At 48.9% G+C, this 19,455-nt stretch overlaps 2 protein-coding genes across 17 annotated transcripts in view; one reads left to right on the forward strand and one right to left on the reverse strand.

The window, feature by feature from the left end:
• Positions 1-6,852, forward strand: part of NDRG3 (NDRG family member 3) — a 61,860-nt gene extending 55,008 nt beyond the window's left edge. For 3 of the 9 annotated variants that reach the window (XM_021536664.2, XM_021536669.2, XM_021536667.2), the window contains 7 exons: positions 234-299; positions 761-812; positions 2,130-2,177; positions 2,820-2,855; positions 2,946-2,997; positions 4,822-4,860; positions 5,362-6,852. In XM_021536664.2, coding sequence (XP_021392339.1) covers positions 234-299; positions 761-812; positions 2,130-2,177; positions 2,820-2,855; positions 2,946-2,997; positions 4,822-4,860; positions 5,362-5,540 — 472 coding nt within the window. In that variant the 3' untranslated portion in view covers positions 5,541-6,852. Of the gene's footprint in view, positions 1-233; positions 300-760; positions 813-2,129; positions 2,178-2,819; positions 2,998-4,821; positions 4,861-5,361 lie in introns of all 9 variants that reach the window. The other 6 variants (XM_021536668.2, XM_021536670.2, XM_021536671.2 and 3 more) reach the window with 3 other exon arrangements.
• Positions 6,853-18,255: 11,403 nt separating this feature from the next.
• Positions 18,256-19,455, reverse strand: part of PHF20 (PHD finger protein 20) — a 68,833-nt gene continuing 67,633 nt past the window's right edge. For all 8 annotated transcript variants that reach the window (XM_021536648.3, XM_021536655.3, XM_021536647.3 and 5 more), the window contains one exon: positions 18,256-19,385. In XM_021536648.3, the coding sequence (XP_021392323.1) occupies positions 19,243-19,385 (143 nt within the window). In that variant the 3' untranslated portion in view covers positions 18,256-19,242. The remainder of the gene's footprint in view (positions 19,386-19,455) is intronic.

Genomic DNA, 19,455 nt, shown 5'->3' on the forward strand with positions numbered 1-19,455 from the left:
CCAAACCTAGCCCTTGTGTCTGCCCCCAGACCCTGTCACACCTCAGTAGCTCATCTCTGGGCACACAGCAATACCATGAAAGGATGGATCCTGTTTTCTGGGGATGACTGCTGGGGCTACTGCTCAGGGCATGATGCATGGGTGCTGGAGTCAGCACTTGAATTTTATGTGCCCCCATGATAATCAGTCTCCTCTGCAGATTTAATGGAGAATTGTTCTGTTTTATTTTTCAGTCGTAAAGATCTAGAAATTGAGAGACCAGTTGTTGGTGTCAATGAAATGATTGCAAAAACACTCAAGTAAGTTGTCTGAATGAGCCTATCTCAGTTGCTGACTCTGCAGTCTCTTCAGCAGAAAAGATGTTGTTGCTTCTCAGCAAGAGCTGCACCAAGTGCAAGCACTGGGAAGACTGTCCAAGACAGTCCCAGGCTGTGGTACAGGACTGTCAGCTGCAATGGGGCAGAGGTGTCTGGGAGTCCTCTCGTTAAGAACACATTGAATTTCTCCAGAAGGCAGGGTCAGAGGCACATGTGTGCAACAGCAGTACCAGTTGGTGTGCATGAAGAGGACAGTCCGGGTGCATCTGCAAGCCCTGGAGAATGATTTGGTACAAAAAAATGCCAAGGTGATGGCAGGCAGGGATTTTGTTGAGCCTTTTTTTCTTAACCTTTCCATGAGGGTGTTGGTTCACAGAGCTCAACCTTCTCAGAAGCTCCTTTGATGCACTTGGAGTAACACCTCTGTTTTGGCTTTTGACCAGGTGCCCTGCCTTGCTTGTTGTTGGTGACAACTCACCTGCTGTGGAAGCAGTGGTATGTATCCATGAACTCTTTCCTCCTCTTTTCTCCTGTGATATTAGTCCTACAAGTCACTTAGCAACCCTGCAGTGCTTTCACCTTGATCAGACTTAGTTACAGACAGTGGCTCTTTGTCCCAAGCTCTTTTTCAGTCCTCCAGCTACTCATGGGAGAGCCAAGACTCAGGGGCCCTGAATGGCCCTCAGGGCAACTCCAAGATGATGAGGATGGCAGAATCTGAATGATCACCCTGCTCAACAGATGAAGCAAAGGACCCTGTTCAGGACCATGCATCCTTCCCTGAGCTCTGCCAGGCTGCTGCCTGCAGTTTGGCTCAAGTCATGAATTGCTGCTGTTTCGTTGTTACACTGGAGCTACCTGGGGATTAAAAATAACTGAGTGTGACTCCAGTTCTTGTGGTGGGGAGTCAGGCAGAGATCTCTTAGAGTAGTGCATCATCAGGAAGGCAGCACTTAGGAGCTTGTCCTCTGCAGACACCCATAACCCACTTCCCTCCCAGTACAGCTATAAATGGGGCATGGCACAGGGTAGTGTGGTTGTGGTGGATGTTGCTTCCCCCTGTCGGCCAAGGATTGTGGGGAGACCAGGGGGTTGTGAGCAAAAGCAGCTGTCTAAAACTTTGGAAGAGTATAGGAGTCTCCTGAAGCAGTAACTTGAACTTAGGAGCCATGCATGGAGAACATTTTCTGGCCATGGCCTGTTGCTTTGGTCTGTTTGATCTGGAATTAAGTCTGCAAATTTTGATTTTTCTAGGATACTGTCCTTGAAGATTCCCATTGCTTACTGGCCATAGTACAGTACAGGTTAGGGTCTTCTGCATATTAGTGTGCCTGTCTGGCTGCCCAGGCTCCCTTGCCCAGAATAACCTCCCCTGCTGAAGTTGCTTTTCCTATAGAGCCCCTGCCTGTTCCCCTTTTGCAGCAGTCTTATTGAGAAGAGGTGGTCGTGGCCTCCTTGTCTGGCCAGGGGACTTATGCTCCATTGCACAGAAGTCTCCTTCCCTCCCAGTTTTGCTGTCAGAGCACAGATGTTCCAGGGTTTTATAGTGCATCCCAAAACTAGGGGATGATTTCAGCTGAAGTCATGACCTGTCATCACAAAGTCCCTTAGATGGAACACCTGCCATTCCTCCCTGGATCTTTTATTCATTGTTCACTTCCTACATGATCTTTTCTTGCTTGGTCCTTCCTGGCTCCAGAGAAGCTACCGTTGCTGAAGACAGCCACTGCTTCTGGTGGAGCTACTCCACATTTTACATCTGAGTCTTTGAGTTTTCTGTGTGACACCATGTCCCTCTCTCTTTCTTTCTAGGTTGAATGCAATTCACGTCTTGACCCAACCAAAACTACCCTTCTGAAGGCAAGTGCCACTCCAGAATCATTCTGGCCAGCATAAAGACACTATTTTTGCTTAGTTCTACTTAGATTTTTGCTTTCCATACATTTGGCTTTGACAAGTTTTTGGACAGTTATTCAGGGCTGTGCTCTCTCCTCCATGGAGCCAGGGCTTGAGAGGGAAGAATTTGTCAGGGAGTCCCCCAGTCCCTGCTTTATGGCTACCTTCAACTGGCAGGGAAGACCCATGAAAATTAGCAGAGATGCCCTGCCTTCACCCTGCTCTCTGCAGCAACAACATACTTTTTCCTAGCTTTGTACTGGTCCTTTCCACCCTCACCTGTGACCCCGCAATGTGCCAGACAGCAGCTGTATGGAAGTGCAAAGTGACAGGTTTGGGCAGAGTGGCTGAGGGAGAGGTGGCTGGGAAGGTTCTGGAGTGTGGTCTGAAATCACTTGGTTACATGGCTTCCAAGGTGCAGGGTTCCCTCAGCAGCAGGTCCCTGAAGGTGTATCACCTTGGCCTTAACTCTGGTTGTAGAGGTGAGGTGGTGGAAACTGCAGTGTGGTGCTCTCAGCTCTGGTGGGTGGGTGGTGCTGGCTTAGTTTGGGGTTGTCCTCCCGGGCAGAAAGGACAGCTCACCCTACTTTTTGTTTCCTGCTGCAGATGGCTGACTGCGGGGGCTTACCCCAGGTGGTTCAGGTGAGACACACCTTGACTCTTCCATGGCATTTGAGTGGTACAGAGCCCTTTGTTCTGTTTGCACTAAAGCCACCCTCTCTGTTTCCACAGCCTGGCAAGCTGACTGAAGCCTTCAAGTACTTTGTGCAGGGAATGGGCTACAGTAAGTGGTGAACACAATTTTGTGGTTTGGAGCAGGGTTTTGTGAAGGGAGCTCAAGCTTTCTGGTCCATCTGAGCCCAATGGCATTTGTGTTCCTACCCCTGAGCTAGTGTGGTTGCCAGGAGATCCATCCATGCTAGAAAATCAATTAGTGTGCTGACATACCTTAGCAAGCTAGTGTTGCTCCCTGACATGTGTTGGTGACTCCTTTCTGGTTGCTGGTGTTAGTAAAACCTTTTAAGTCTGTCTTTGTGCCAATCCAGAAAAATGTCTTCCCAAGAACAACGAATCTGTGCACACCTTCTCCAAAGGGGAAGGAGGTAGCAGTGCAGCCCCATGACTAGTCTGGGTATGAGAGCTCCCCGCTTTCTCCTCAGATGTTCCTTTTTCTCTCAGACTCACCAGTGTTAAGACTCACCACAACAAATCCTTCTAATGGCAGAACAGGTACCTTGGTGACTTCTGAGGCACCCAGGGAGCCCAGAGAGAGCTGTGCTTTGCACCACTGCATGCCCTGCCCTATGGCTTCCTCTCCATGCTTGGAGGCAGAAGACATTGTCCCCTGAGTGTGTCAGACTAACAGCTGCTCAGCTGCCTGCCCTTGGTGTTCCTGAGGAATTGGAGGAGAAGGGCTTCTTTATTTCTTTATCTCCAAAAAGGGCTTTACTACTCAGAAACATCAGGAGAAGGGCTTCTCAGTGCACTACAACAGCTCTTTCTTGCCTGCTGGGGTCAGGAGTTCGCTTTTGTGGATGATGAGCCTTCAAAAGTTGAACTTAGGGAAGGGGTTGGTTTGTGTGACTGGCTGACCACTCAGCATGGCCACCATGAGAGCTGGGACACTTGCAGTGGTCTCCTCACAGTTTTGCCAGATCATGGTCAGGGCTTAGCAGAACCTGTCCTTTTCCTGAGGGCTCTGCAGGTAACATAAACATGTAGGACAGTCATGTTCTCCAATGAGAGTCATGTTGGCCAAAGGAGTCTGATCCTGCAGAGGAAGATGCTGTCTGAGGAGGTTTCCTCAGCCTCACTGAGAGTGTTTCAATGTTCATGTCTCTTGTGTTCCTGGAGTTAATAAAGTCAGCAAGTGCTGTTGTCAGTGCAAGGGGGAGCAGCACTTTGGCATCACTTTTGGATCAGCTGTCTTGTCAACAGGACATGGAGCACTGGAGAAGGACAAGCCAATTTTCTCCTTCCAGAATTAGTAGCTGGTCCCAGAATAGTTTTCCTAGCTTTCATGGAAAAGACTGTGGGACACTGTGGAGTGTGGGCAGTTCTGTTGGGGAGAACAAGGTAGAAGCAAAACACAGCTGAACACTGCTAGAAATAGAGAAACCAGTTCTCCAACAGCTGTTCTTGTGCCTTCTGTACATGGGCTAAAGCAGCTGGATGTAATTCTGCTGACACTGCAGGTGGAAGGTACCAGCCTTGAAGGAGACTTGCAGCAGGAGTCTGATGTCATCTCAAAGACACGAACTTCTGTCCTGTATCTGGAGTTACACAGTATACTCCAGGGAAACCATATTTCTGTTGAGCAGGTGTGGGGTGTGTAGTGGGGAGTTATCACCAGGTACAGTGTGATTTTCAGCTAAGGGCATTGAAGAGATCTGGCCCCAATGGGTTTTCAGGTGAGCTTGGCATTTCCCTGAGATGCTTATTAGCAGCTGTTCTTACAAATCCTGGGAGCTTTCAGTGCAGTGTGTGAGCTGGGAATGGAAGGAAAGGTAGACAGAAGTCCCAGGAGTAGTGCAGCTACTAGTCACACACCACAACTAATGGGCTCTTTCCTGTATTCATCCCTTTCCTTGTCTCATGTTGTTTCCAGTCCCTTATGTGCAGCTCAGCCACCTAAGCACTGAGTCAGGTACCTCCAACTGTGCATCCACCTTGGCCCCAGTCTGTGTGTTGAGTGGAATTGTTCTCCGGGTGCTTTGCTCTGTCTCAGCATGTCCTGCTGTGGGTAGGCTGATCATTGTACCATGTGTGCTATGGGTTTCCACCTTTCATTTGTATTTTGTTGATTGTTGCATGACTTCAGCTCTGTGGTTTTCTAGAGTGATGAGACTAGCTTTCAAAAGATCATCCATGCCACAGCTGCCTTGGTTTGCACAGACACTGGCTGTGGCTGCACTTGCAGAGGATCAGTTACACTGCTGGCATTTTCTCACCTTGGACCTTTTGAAATTGGGCCTTAAACATCTTGCTTTAGACATGCAGAGACTTAATTTTGAGAGTGAAGAGTGAGTTTTCTTCCGAAGGGTACAGCTCTTTCTGTGCTTACCCAGTGACACATACCTGAGTGACTGTAGTCTTGGCTTCAGGAGCTGCCTCCTTGCCTGAGTCCCACGTTTGTTCTCTCTTGCAGTGCCAGCAGCCAGCATGACCCGGTTGATGCGTTCCCGTAGCCACTCCTCCTCCAGTGTGGGCTCTGGTGAGAGCAGCCGCAGCCGGTCTCATGCCAGCACCCACGGGGAAGGGAGTGCTGGAACACCAGAAGGAATTGACCTCCAGGCTGCACCTCAAACCATGGAAGTATCCTGTTAGGCAGGAGCCCTTCTTCTGGATTCAGATAGCTCCACTCACCCCACTGAACCCACTCAGAATTTAGCATTTCATCCGACATGGCATTAACTGTTCTCTCTAACGTTGTGCATGCCCATCCAAGCAGCCATCTCCTTGGTAGTCTGTACTTGACATTACTTTGATCGTTTCTGTATCCCCTTGGCAACAGTCTCTTTAAAACTTGTTGACATTCCACAGTCTTAGTAAGTCCCATTACTGTACGTGCTGATGCCATCTCCTGTCTGTGCTGTGTATCAATCCAGATGACAGCCGTTGTCCCCCCTCTTCATTTAAATATAATTTCTGTGGCTTTGTGAGGTTTAGAATTGCTTCCTAGTTGTGCTTCTGCTAAAGGACTCTTGTGATGCAGTTGGTATGTCATTGGTGGGACGTGGGAAAGTAAGACCATGAAGATGTGGCACTCCAGGCACTGGAGCAGGAAATGCAGTGTGGAGCTGTACCTGGGACACAGAACCCACTGGAAGATTTGTGTGTCCCCAGGGCTGTTTCATGTGCCATGCAGCCTGAGAATAACAAATGGTCAGGAATACTGTCTTGGTCTTACCTGTGTATGTGTGTTAAGAAGGAGCAGAGTGATTTTTTACCTGAGCCTCCTGAAAAAGCAAAGCAATTAACCAGTAAACAACACTAACAAGGTGCACTATTAACCCAGTACAAGGGATTAAACTCCAGCAGCCCTGGCTCTAGACCTCTTCTGCAGCCCTCTGCTGACCCAGCAGAAGAGCGAGATGCAGTGACACATGGTCGCTGTTCTCCCCTGGCACAGGTGCGTCTTTAATATTGAACAGGTTGTGAAATGGGAAGCACTGCCTCTTGCCGGGTGGAGATCCCAGAATCTCCTGCACTGTCATCTCTGTGTCCCACTGCCACTGCCCCAGGCAGGATCTGCACAGGATGCAGTTATATGGGGGCAGGGAACACCAGTAAGTGTGGCAGCCAGCAATCACACATTTTACTGTCTTTGTGCAATTCACAACTGTGCTACCTTTTTACACCTGGCTGGGTCACCAGGGGTGGACAGCAGATGCCTGCTGCCAGGGTCTGGTGTTAATGAGAGAAAAGGGATGAGTGTCAGGCTGCTGCAAGTCTCAGTTGATAAGCAAAACCTCATTTCCTCACTGCTGAGCATCCCTGACCCAATGGGAGCTAACTCCTTCCAGGGGTCATGCTCATGTTCTGCTCCATTTCAGGTAGGGAATGGGAACGGGAGGCTCTGCCTGAGGGGGACTTTGTACCAGTTATTGAATAAAGCTATAACTGAGTTTCATTGTTATGCTGTGTACTCTTGGTGTTTCTCTTGGCATGACCTGCACCCCTGGGGGTTTGGCAGTCTGAGTGTCTCCTGCTGTGTACAGCGAACTTGTCCCCAGGGAAGGGAGAGGACTGGGCACCTCTGAACCAGAATAAAGTGGTTGGCAGCCCTGTGGCCCCTGGCAGAAGGCTGTCCAAGGGCATTGGAGACCTGGCCTCTGCCAAAATGCAACTAGAAACGTCCAGAATGGAAACAACACAGGTTTGCAACAGCACAGGCTACAAGGCTGCTTCCGGCTGTTGCTGCTCCCCAGTCTGTGCTGAGCCTGTGCTGTGGGGCCTCAAAAGAGCAAACCACCATCAGGTTCCTGCAGCTTTGGGTTACACAGAGAAGTGACAAGACTCGGCCCGCAAAAAGAAACAGGGCACAATCACACCCGGTGAGGAGATTCTGCCAGGTGCCGTCACTGTGCATGTGGCTGGTGGCACCGATGCCACCTGATGCCCCAGCCATTCCCTATCTCCTACATTGTTCTGAAGGTGCTCATGGCATGGGGCTGGCACAGGGGTGCTTGCAGCCACAAGACCCATGGGGAGAAGGGTTGCTGCTGCTTCTGTAGGATGGTTGAATCTCTGTAGTGTTTAAGAGTGCATCAGTCAGTGGGGCTGAGGAGGACAGGGTCCTGGGACAGCCCAGCCAAATGCCCTTTGCCCTGTGCCTGCCAGACTGCTATTCCCTGTTGGTGCTGTGGCAAGCGCTCTGCCAGTGACTTGTTACCACATCCACCAGCTGTATAATGGACGGCTTTACATCTCACCCTGGCTCACCTTCCCCAGCCTGCACAGCTTGGTGGACCACTAGTCTGGTAATGCCCTGCCAGTCCTGCAGCACCCTGAGCAGTGTGTGGGGAGATGTCCCATGCCCTGAAAGGAGAGAGGGGGAAAAGGTGGCAGCTGGTCCCTCCCCTGCCCAGGTGCGCCCAGGTTGGGGGGCAGGGCTGTACCCCTGTTGCTGTTGGCTCCCTGCCCAGAGTTCAGCGAGGAGCTCTGCTACTCTGTCTGCGAGCCCTGCCCGTGGAAGAGCCAAGGGAAGCCCCAGCCCCGGCAGTACTCACTGTCCTCAGGAAGGCATCACTCCACTGGGACAAGATTGAGAGGTGAAGGCAGCTGGGACAGGGGCTGGGCCTCCCCCCACCTGACCCTCAGGGGGCTGTGGGCTGCCTGCTGACTTTCTACTTTCTTTCTACTCTCAAGCAGCTCCCTCCTGTTCACATCCCCACCGTGGACTCTAATCAGCCACAGCCTGAGGGAAGCCATCAGCTCTTACTTGATTCTCTCAGAGACTGACACCCTTGAGTCAGACCCCACAGGAAAGGTGCTTGTTATAGATGAGTGATGTAATAGCTCTCACAGTTAAGAGGTAGATATTATGTGGAGGTATATTGATGTCACTGTAATATGTCCTCCCATATACCTCTTTCCCCTCCCGCTTTGTTCTGGTTTGAAAGCAAAACCAGTGAGAGACTCCAAGTCAGAAATACCATTTATTAGGAAAAGAAAACAAAACCAAAGCAACAAAATACGTGCAATAATTCAAAAGAAAAGCCACAGAGTCAGAATACAACCTGACACCCTTTTGGTCAGGGTGTTGATAACAGTCCAAATTGGAATGGCTACAGTCCTCCTGGAGTGGCAGATGTGGTTCTGTCAGAGCAGTGATTCTGTAGAAGGGTCTTCCTCTGAAGGTCCAGTCAAAAGACTCTGGGAAGGCTGAGTCTAGTGTCCCAAAAAGTCAGATTATATCCAGTTAGGAATGCTTGGCTCCTCCCTCTGGGCAGAGCATCTCACAGTGGGATGCTTTAATTTTATCAGTTACACAGTGACATTCAATAGACCAGTAACAGCAGATGTCTCCCCGGAAGGAGAATTGGTTTATGGAAGAGATTAAGAAAACTGCCCACTTAACAGAAGACAACTGCCACACCTCTAACAGTTGGCAAATAGAATACATATTGCCTTGCAATCTAGGACACCCTTGTAATAGCCTTGGTAGTCAGGACATTTGAGAGGGCCGGTTTGTTTGTTTGGCATAACACCTGATCTCCAGTCAAAATACAAAAAAGTAATCTCCACCAATGGATGGCAGAGATGGACTTGACTGACAAAATGTTGGGAGGGGTTAAGGGTATGATGTCGATGAGCAGCTAGCTGGCTGCTAGTCACGGAGACTCTGGTCACTGAAATTTTTCTTTATTCAGTAGTTTTTGTAATTTTTGTAAAGGTTTAATAAAGCTTTTAAAATTTTTGAAGTGAGGGTCGTTTCTCACATGGTGAAGAACAGCTCAGGTCAGGGTCCCCACTTGACCACAGCTCTGTGGTGGACACACATTCCCCAGCTCAGCCTTCTAATTTCATCCACAGACTCTTGCTCATGCTGGGGCCCACTGACCAGAACTTAGGACAGCCAAGACCAATGCAGAGCCAGGCAGGCAGCAACGCTGGAGGAGGCAGCAACCTGTGGGCCTGTCTTTCCCTCACTGGACATTTTGGGACAGGATGCATGAGCACCCTGAGCCTCACCCAACACCCAAGAGGGAGGAGGCAGAGGCTGCGCAGAGAAAGAGCCATGTGTACCCCACAGGCTGCAATGGGCCCCCTGGCATCTGTACTCCCACAGCAGCAGAGAGGGGATAGAAATGTTCAACAAACCAAATCCCGGCCCAGGTGGAGGAACAGCCCAAGCCTATCAGACCTCCTAAGTTCAAGCGCAACTGTTTTAGGGAAGTGAGTGTCTGTGCAGGCCTGTGAGCAGCAGCTGTGGATCATCAGAGTGCTTTCACCCCCATAACTCACCACTCTGCTTGCTGGGACCAGCAGCCAGGGGAGAACTAGCCTTTAACTGTGCCCGAAGCAGCTGATTTTTAAACCTTTTGACACATAGATTGTAAATTCCATAAAACAGGATCCTGCTGGATATACAGCAATAACCATCTGTTATAAATTAAAAGGCACCTTGTTCACAGCTGAAGTGAACCTGTTGTGACTTGTTCATGGGGCCAATTTCACTGCCACAACGTGGGGGGATTTGCTCCTGCCATGGCCCTTGGCCCAGCTGGAGTGAGCAGGCAGCAGTGCTGGCCCTCAGCTAACTCTCTTCAGGCAAATTCATTAGCCCAATAGGTTTAAATGTGTAATTAAACATGCACAACTTCTGTTCTAGGAACAATGGAGAAAGAAATGGGTCTGTGCCAGGAATACATTATTCAAAGAAGAAGAATGCAAATACTGGGGTACAGCCCCGATCCCAGCTACACTGCAGGGCTGAGGGGCCTGAACAGCAGCAGAAAGGCCTAAGAGCAGCTGCTCTTCTGAGCCTCTACTTTCAACAAGGCTCTTATCAGCAAAGCTGGAGCTTCCTCTGTGGCTAGAGATGGTGCAGAAGCAATTTTGCTACTTGGCACCATCCCTCCCTTCCATCTCTGCACTCTGAGGCCAGTGCAGCAAGACCTGCCCCTAACCCAAAAGCTGCAGGTGTCCTGCTTGGACATGCTCCAATCCCTTCTTCATTTTCCTATCTGATAAGCTCAGTCTTGCAACCTACTATAATTTTCTTGTTTCCTTCTTCACCCAGAGCTTTACAGACCTGCTCAGCCCCAGCCTCTAGCCCAGGTGGCCTCAGCACAGAACAGGCTGGGGTTTGTCCCAGGCCTCGTCCTGCTGTTGTCACGCTTGGGGTCCCAAGATAACTCAGAGGAGTGTTGCATAATTTATTTTTGCTATTGATCCACGTTGTGTGAACCAATGTGGCTCAACCTCCCTCCATCACCAATCTGCACCCAGGCTGTTGGATGCATTTACACAAAGGACCGCAGTCAAGAGCGTGCCATTTGTAACCTGAAACCAGGTAAAATGGGACAGATGTGGTTGTAAAGGCTTTTCAAATCCTTGCCAGCAGCCTCTGAGCCCTCCAACTTCCCTGTCCCGAAAATCTTGTTGTCCTGGGCACATGCCACTCATACTAGGAAATGTCTTCCCAGGGCACTGCCAGGCCCATTCCCTGCCTCTTATGGCTGAATGCTGCAGCCTCTGAACACCACGGACACAAAGCAGATTTTGACAGCTGAAGCACAGAGTGAGTCCAACAGCTCCCAAGAGTAGCAGTGCTCTGCCAGCCAGAGGAGAGCAGAGCAAGAATGCTGGCCATGGGGCTCATCTCCTAGGCAGTGCAGGACAGGGACGCTGAAGGCTCTGAAGTGACAGAACAAGCCCCAGCAAGACCCACAAGTGCCAGGGCAGGGGAGGACTCACCAGCTACCCCAGTCACTCCAGCATGGGCAGCTGTGAAGACACAGCAGGTCTTCCCCAGTGGTGTTCCAAGTGCCCAGGACCCTCACAGGGGAGAGGAGCTTCCTAGCTGCTCCCCAGTGTTCAGGGTACCTTGCAATTGTGACCTCCCCAAGAGTCGTGTCATCACTTCCTCTGGAGTGACAAGTGTTTTGTCTCACAAACTTATCCCTGGAGATGAGAGTAACCCAAATTCTTGCTAATAGATCCCTTGGGGTGGATTAGAGTGAAACAATACTGAAATGCTCAATGTGTATAAACACATGTACACAGGGTTTATTTTTGAACAATTTGATTTCAAAGGAAAGCAGGTATTTAGTAGTTTTGATTATTATTATCTATGGTAATATAATAATATGAAAGCATTGCAAAATTGTCACTGAAACTGCAGGAATAAAATAAACTCTCCAATACCATCTTTCAAGTGTTAGAGAATCAGGCATTACTTTATTCCAGACAGGATGTGCATTAGAAATCATTCCAGCTCACCTCATTATTTGCCAGACTTTTCACATATTTATACATTCAAAACCCAAAGAAATTCTCATTCATTGGGTTCTGTGTTATACAATTCTCAGTACTCGATCTCTCCTATTGGATCCCGTCACCTTCGATGCTAATTTAGTCCTCATTCTTTTGTTCACTTATCAGTCTTTCCAGACCAGAAGACTCCAACCTAATGAGGGAATATTTGTTAATGTCGGTTTATCTTTGTATCTTCTTGCTACTTCCAACTTGTAAATGCTGATTTTTTGTTGATTGAAGTCTATCAGGCCTGAGTGAAATTCAAACCCTCGGTGAGTAGTCTTTTGAAGAGAAACCTCAGTTCCATCCCCCTGACCACCCCTCTCTCCCTTTGGCAAAGGCAAACAAACACATGATTGTCAGTCTCAGATTCAGTCAAAGAGAGAAACGGAGAGTTTCTAATCAGGCAGAAGCCTGGGAAAGAGTTGGAGAAGAATGTAAATAATTCTTTATCTCTCTTGTTGTTCACATTGTTTATAGTTAAGTTCTATCACTGTGCATCAAGCACTCTGCACCAATGGTGTGGTTGTTTTCACTTCAGGACCAATGGAATTGGCCTGGACGAAGCTCTGTATAAAGAGTGATGCATTATAAAATAAATCGGAGTTTCACTCTCCCAGCCCTCAGTCTCCTCATTCCCGTCCTTCCTCAACAGCGTCATCTGGTGACCCCGACTGCTATTGCACCCTACCCTGAGGAACGGGGTCTGGGGCCCTGATGTGGAATTGCAGTCTCGGTTTCAGACCCCCACCTGGCGTCTCCCTCTGGCGCGGTTCCACGCCAGCAGCCTGGAGGCTCTGCTCGGACACCTCTGCCTTCTTAAAGAAAGGTAACGCTGAGGCCGCCTGCCTTCTGGAGAAGGCTGGGTCCCGTTTGGACTGCGGGCCGGCTCTTAGAGGCCGGAACTGCACGGGGTGGGTTTTCCCTGAAATAGCGGACTGTCGGACTCTTGAAGTTGACATCTGCTAGGGGAAGGTTTCCTAATAATGGGAAACCTTCCTTCTGCAGTGGAGCAGGCGGTCTTGACTGCCTGGCAAGCCTGCATCCCTCTTGTGGGAGCTTGGCTCTCTGAGGAAGACCTGGTCAGACTCTTGAGTTGGGCTAGGGACCGGGGATTTTCTGCGAATCCTAGGTCCCCCTTTGATCGCATGGTTCGACTTGGCTCGACTTGGGACACTTATCTCACGACGCAGATGTGCAAAGGGGACATTATAGCGTCCCGACTCGCTCCAGTCTGGGTAGGCGTCGACATAGCCTTGGACACGGGCAGCGATTCCGACCGGAACGTTTCGGTATCCCGCAGGCGGACCGCGCTGCAGCCCGGGCGGCGGCGGGCCGCGCAGGCACACCCTGCCCAGAGCGCGGTGCCGCTGACACCGCCCGCCCCTCCCGAGGCAGCCGGGCTGCCTTTGCCGCAGCTCAGCTTCAGCACAGCCGGCGGTGCATGGACTGCGCGGGGCGGCCCCGGGCTGGCGGAGCCGCCGCCGCCCGCGGCCCCGCAGCCCCCCGCTTTCCAAACTGCATGTGCGGGGGGCTGGAACTGCCCGCGGCACGTCACGGAGTGGGGGTTGCCTCCCTCCCGACTCCTTCGGTGATGGAGCCTGCACAGACGCCACTGCAGCCTTTGGTCCATCCCTTGGCACGGCCACCGCCACCTGCGGGGGTTTTAATTGTGCCGCCGGGACAGGCCTTGACTCCCGGTCCGCCCCTCTGCGTGCTGTGCGGACTGACTGATTTTGTTTTCTTTACAGTGCCGGCGACTGACGCGCAGCAGAATGTCAGGGGTGGGACCCCCATGTTGCTTTCAGTCCTCCCTGCCATGGAACTCACGCCCGCGCCGGGAGCGGTGACTGCTTCCCACGCCACGCCTGCCAAGCGCCGCCGCTGCCAGCAGCAGGGTTCACTGTCCCGCCCGCCGCTGCTCCCGCAGCAGCCTCGCCTCCGTCCACCCCGGGACCGCCAGCATCACTCCCGGGAGAAACCGCTGGAGCCGCGGTGCCGCCCGCTGCGGCCCCGGTACCCGTGCCTGCCGCTAGCGCCAGGAGCGCCGCCGCAATCCTGGGAGCGGCAGCGTCGCTGCCGATGACGCCGGGAGACGAGGCCGCGCCGCCCCCTGAAGCTCGCTCCTCAGCAGCGACTCCGCCCTGCGATCCAGCGACCGAGAGCCTCGTGCTGGACAATGAATCCAGCCTGTTTGTTTCAGAGCCTGAACCCAGGCCGTCACTCCCTTCGCTTCCTCCAGACTGCACCGGGCTCTGTCCCTCTGACAGAGGCAGCGGGAGGGAGCACCGGCTTGGCCCGCAGCAGCGTTGCGGCTGCCGGTCCCGGGGTTGAGGTGGAGGGGAATGGGGCCGCAGACCAGGGAGCTGTGCAGCTCTCGGTTGTATTCCGCGGCAGCGCAGACACTCTGGGACAAGGGACGCCCCTCGTACTGGGCGGGCGGGGGCGGTGCAGAGAGCCCTGGAGCCCGGCTGGAATTTTATCTTCCCGGGGAAACCCCCGCTTCTCGCACCCTGCGTGTCCTGCTCCTGTTCGCAGAGCGGGATGCCGAGCTGTGGAAAAACCCATTGCTCGGCGGGGTGGGGAGAGGGTGGAAACCTGAGAGAATTGCCGGGTTTCTCGCAGCCTGTTGGGAGCGTGCACTCAACTGTAAGGTTGGGAGAGGTCGCTCATTTATTGGTGGCCATAGGGTGTCCCAGGGACCCCAGGAAATACCAAAGGGAAGCTGGGGGCCGAGCCGGGTGAATCGTGGCTCAGCAGAGACTCTGGGTTCCCGACATTTGACCCTACACACGGGGCCAGGTCCTCCGCCTTGCCAAGCATTGCTGGGTCCTAGAGCCCGCCGCTGGCTCTTGGAAAAAAAAAAACAAAACAAAAACCAACCAAACAAACCACCAACCAACCAACCAACTAACCAAAAACAAAACAAAACAAAGCAAAACAAAACAAAAAAAAAAAAAAAAAAAAAAAAAAGGCGGAAAGAGCTAAAGAGCTGTGTTTGCACTAATATCTCAAAGTACTGGAAAGGCATGAATCAACCTCAGCCCAAGTGATTGAATTAAGGGCTGTAGCCATTGCATTTCAGGGATTTCATGACATTTCAGAGGCTTCTCAAGTGTTTTGAATTTGGTCAGTTCTGAATTGGGTCCGTTTCACTCAATTGTTTTGAAAGCTTTGAGGATGTAATTTGGACCCGAGTTTAATTTCCATCACTCAAGCTGTCCATTGCAGACATGATTGCAATGGCAAAGCCTTGCATGATTCTTGCAAAAGCAATTCTGATGAATGCCAACCAAGGCTTCACCTGCTGCACCTTACTGGCTGGGACAAATCCCAGAGGCCTAAAGACTTTGCAGCTGTGGCAAACAGATGTTATCCATCTTGCCAAATTCAAATTTGGCTGATTTGGGTATGTGCACGTGTTGCAAATACCTTCTTTTCTGTCATGTCAGGCTCACACCAGGAAATGGGTTTTGACAAGTTGGACTGCCAGTCCCTCGGCAGTCTGACAATGAGTTGTTACAATCTTAGAGTTGATAACTGATTCCTTGAAAATTCTAAGTTTGGAAGCTCTTTGACCATTCTGACCCAAAATCCAGTGAGGTTTTGAATTATCAGCTAATGAACCTCGGGAGTCGTGTTTGTCCTATTCTCTTCAAAGTACCCTGACAACCACCGCCTCCTTCTTTAAACAAAAAGAAGGAAATTGTGCACCTCAAATTCAGTCAAAGAGAAAAGGAGAGTTTCTAATCAGGCAGAAGCCTGGGAAAGAGTTGGAGAAGAATGTAAATAATCTTTTATCTCCTTGTTGTTCACATTGTTTATAGTTAAGTTCTATCACTGTGCATCAAGCACTCTGCACCAATGGTGGTGGGTTATTTTCACTTCAGGACCAATGGAATTGGCCTGGACGAAGCTCTGTATAAAGAGTGATGCATTTTGAAATAAATTGGAGTTCCACTCTCCCAGCCTTCTGACTCAGTCTCTTCATCACCATCCTGCCTCAACAGTGTCACATGACTAGTTACTTAAAAAATTGTACAAGTTACATAATTTCCCACAACATAAAACCACAAAAATATCACCCAAGGACATGTACAATGGAAAAGAGAAAAAGAAAAGGAGGGAGGGATAAGAAGGGCTGGACAATGATCAATAGCAGATCCTGTAATTACAGATGATGTTTTGTTCAAATAACAGTGAGAATATGGTGACTCCACCCACATGAAGGCCCACTGTTGACTGAGAGCTGCCTCCTTCTCTGAGTCTTCATCTACAGAAATCTCATCAGGCAAGTAAATAAATCAGAGGGCGCATCAAAACATGACATGCCACAGCACACATCCCATTGAACTATGATGACACCATGCAGTGACACACACTGAGATCAGTGGCTCAAGTCTCTCCAGGCTTCACAAGCCAGGCTCCAGCAGTGATGCACACTGCAGCCTTAAAATCCAGTTTCACAAGTATCCTTTTTTTTTTTTTTTTTTTTTTTTTTTTTGAGAATGAAGTTAGAATGCAAAATTTGCTAGGTCAAGGGAACACATCTGCTTTCCTCCCACTGGGGAAACTGAGAGGGAAGAGCTGGAACCTGAAGGTACATCAGTGCCTGTCCCTGCCTTCAGGCACCCTTGGCCAAGTACACTGCTGCTCCAGCCCTCCCCAGCTTCCTTCTCTTCCCATGCATTTTCTCTATGTGGATTGTTCAACTGCATCCAGAGCTCCTTGCTTCACACCATCGCTGATGCTGTGTGTCTTCTGCCTTGAGCTGCTGTGGCTGCCCGACAGGCTGCTCATCCAAATAGAACAAAAAGCAGGGTCAGATCACACATACTAGATTGGTACTAATATACTACACATATTAGGATTTGGGAACAAAATGTATGAGCTCCTCATACAATATCCAACACACTATTAACAATATTTATAACAGATCTGGAAAACAGTGATTTCCAGACTTTTGCAACAGTTAAGAGATATATATACCTGACAAACTACAGTACTTGCATTTCAAAGTGATGTGAAGGAAAAAATTCCAAAATTATTATCATTAATTGAAACAAAGACTTTACTATGAATTTAAACAACAAAAACCTATTTTTTATTTATTCCAAACACCAAGATACAGAAGTTTTCAAGTTTTCCAAATATTGCTCCAAAACACAATTCTATGTACAGCCCCCTTGGTTCTAGTAGTGCATCAACAAACACATGTGTACCCACAGTGCAATGTTTGCTCAGTTCATCAAGGCTCCACATTGCATTTGCTTACCAGTGATTTAAAGAAAGAAAAAAGTGACCTGTCAGTCTGAACAGTTGGTCCAGACTAAAAATAACAATGAGGAAACTTGCAAAGAAAGGGAAAGAAATTAATCCAGCAGAGCACAATGAAGAATCTTCCCTGAATATGAGAAGTACTACTCTATTTTAAATAAATATTTTCAGTCTTTATCTGCAAGGGCTTCCCCAGTACTAGTGAAGGGATGCAAGTCTCCAGGGTCTGCAACTTGATCTACCCATGCGAAATGCCATTTCTGCCAAATCCCCCGTTGGAGCAAGAAGCCAGCTCAGGGACAAAGTGCTTGAATGCCCTCAGACTGGGAGCACAACCAACTGTTCCCATGCAGCCATGTCCTGCTTTACAGACTGTAACCACAAACACCTTTTCCGGTCTATTTCCCCTGAAAATCAGCAGCTGCCTGGGAGGCTCCTCTGATGCTGTTCTGGTTGTCTGGTCACCACCACCGCCTCTAGAGCTACATGAACTCAGGTACCTGACAGGAATGAGCCCAGGTATAAGCATTGTTCTCATCTTCAGTGAGCCCAGTGATCCTTAAAAAACAATGTAAACCTTATTCCAATTGTGTTACAGAAAATTTGTTTTCCTGCTACACTGAATATGTTGTATTCACTATATACTAACATAGTACTACAAAACTGTGAGACAAATTATTGCCTGAACTAAATATTGGCACAAAAGTCTTAGCTACTACCTGGAGCAGCCAAATTGTTTTGTTTTCTGAAGGAAATAAAATATTCACCATGTAGAGACTGTGACTCCTACAAGAATACTGGATATTTCAAATTTTCGTTATTTTTTGCAGAATAAAAACATCACCAATATATATATATTCCAAATTAGTAATTTGTACAGGTAGATGCCTTTCCATCACAACTCTGTTTGAATGTTACCTTTTGGTAGTACCACTGCACACAACAAAATAAGGGTAACAAATCCAGCTTTTTAAGGACACCCTCTCACTGCAAAACCAGCTCACTGTGTTCCATAGGGAACTGAACTCAGCAATGTCTGTGAAGGAAAACTGAAGTTACAGCCATTATTTCAGGAGCGGTGATGTGCAGCTGAAAGACTGAACCTCTCAAATGCTCACAATGTTCCAAAGGTTCTGTATAATCTGACCATCAGCAGCCTTGTCACCTATATCACAAAGTAAATACAAACTGAAAATTAAAACTTAAGGTATAAAAAGGGACTTTGTGAACATTTAAGAAAACAAGCCACTCACTGTCTGCAAGGAAAGCATCTCATGCATAGATCTTAAGGCTTTATTTACACAAAAACTGATTCCCAAAACCACGCATTCATAGCATGTCTTTACAATGAACACATCCAGAGTTCTGAAAAAAATCTAGATTTCCAAACATAACTGGAATGGCAATTTTTAACAAATGGGTAGAAAAGGTATCACACCCATGACAGACCATGCTGCAGTCTGAATTCAGAGCATGGCTCCAGTCCTTTCCCGCGGGCATTCCATACTACTGCAATGAAGGTATCCCCCCAGCAACTTCTGCAGGAGGCACAGGATAGCCAGATTTAAGAGCTCAAGAATACACATAAACACCACCTTAATGGGCTTCCCCCGTACAAAGTCATGTGACAGTGAGAGGATAAATATGGAAAACAATCATTTATTCTGAAAATAAGTGCAATCCACCTGTGACCTCCTGCTACATTATTTACTGTAACAGAAGTGTGGGTCAGGCCACTGTTACTTGAAAACCTCCACATAACACTTAAGAGTCAAGAGTTGGACATTCATACTTACTAAGTCTGAAACTGTTATAACATCTCCTAACGATTAAATAGTGAGTGCTAGTATGCATAAACCAGAAGAAATAAAATATGAAATGAGTCAAACTATGTAAAGTTATTTACAACCCCTGTCAACCAAACTTTTTTGGCTCTTAGAACTCTGTTCTTCAGTGGCACAATTTTTAGTCAATTTAATGATGAAAAAGTCTACTGTTTTGATAAGCAACTTGTAGGGAGTGAAAATTTGAGTGTAACTTATCAACAGGCAACCTCTGGAGACAAGAGTATGGCCTTTTCCACAGCATTATAATTGTCTACTAGACCTGAAATAACCTTTTGCTCTTCTTTGAGCAACACTTCTCAAGTCCCTGAAGTCCATCTGCATCCCATGCAACCAGCATGCTAGTTTAATTTACAGATTCAGATATGCTCCCATCAGACACTCCAGCTTTGCAACCAGTCACAGCCCAGAGCTGTCCAGCCTCATGTGGAGCAGCACAGCGCGATCTGCTGCACTTTGCCCAAGTCTGTTATCAGCTGCTTTATGCAGTGTTTGAGCTGGGGGAGTCGAGCCAGTGGTTCTGGGGGTTGTAGCTCTCCTGTGTAATCCAGCCAACTCTCCAGAACTGCAAAGGAAACAAAATCTGTCACTGCTGCAGTTCTCTGCAAACAGCTGATCTGAAGTCACAAAACACA

This window comes from Lonchura striata, chromosome 17 (genome assembly GCF_046129695.1).
Source record: "Lonchura striata isolate bLonStr1 chromosome 17, bLonStr1.mat, whole genome shotgun sequence".
Lineage (NCBI taxonomy): Eukaryota > Metazoa > Chordata > Aves > Passeriformes > Estrildidae > Lonchura > Lonchura striata.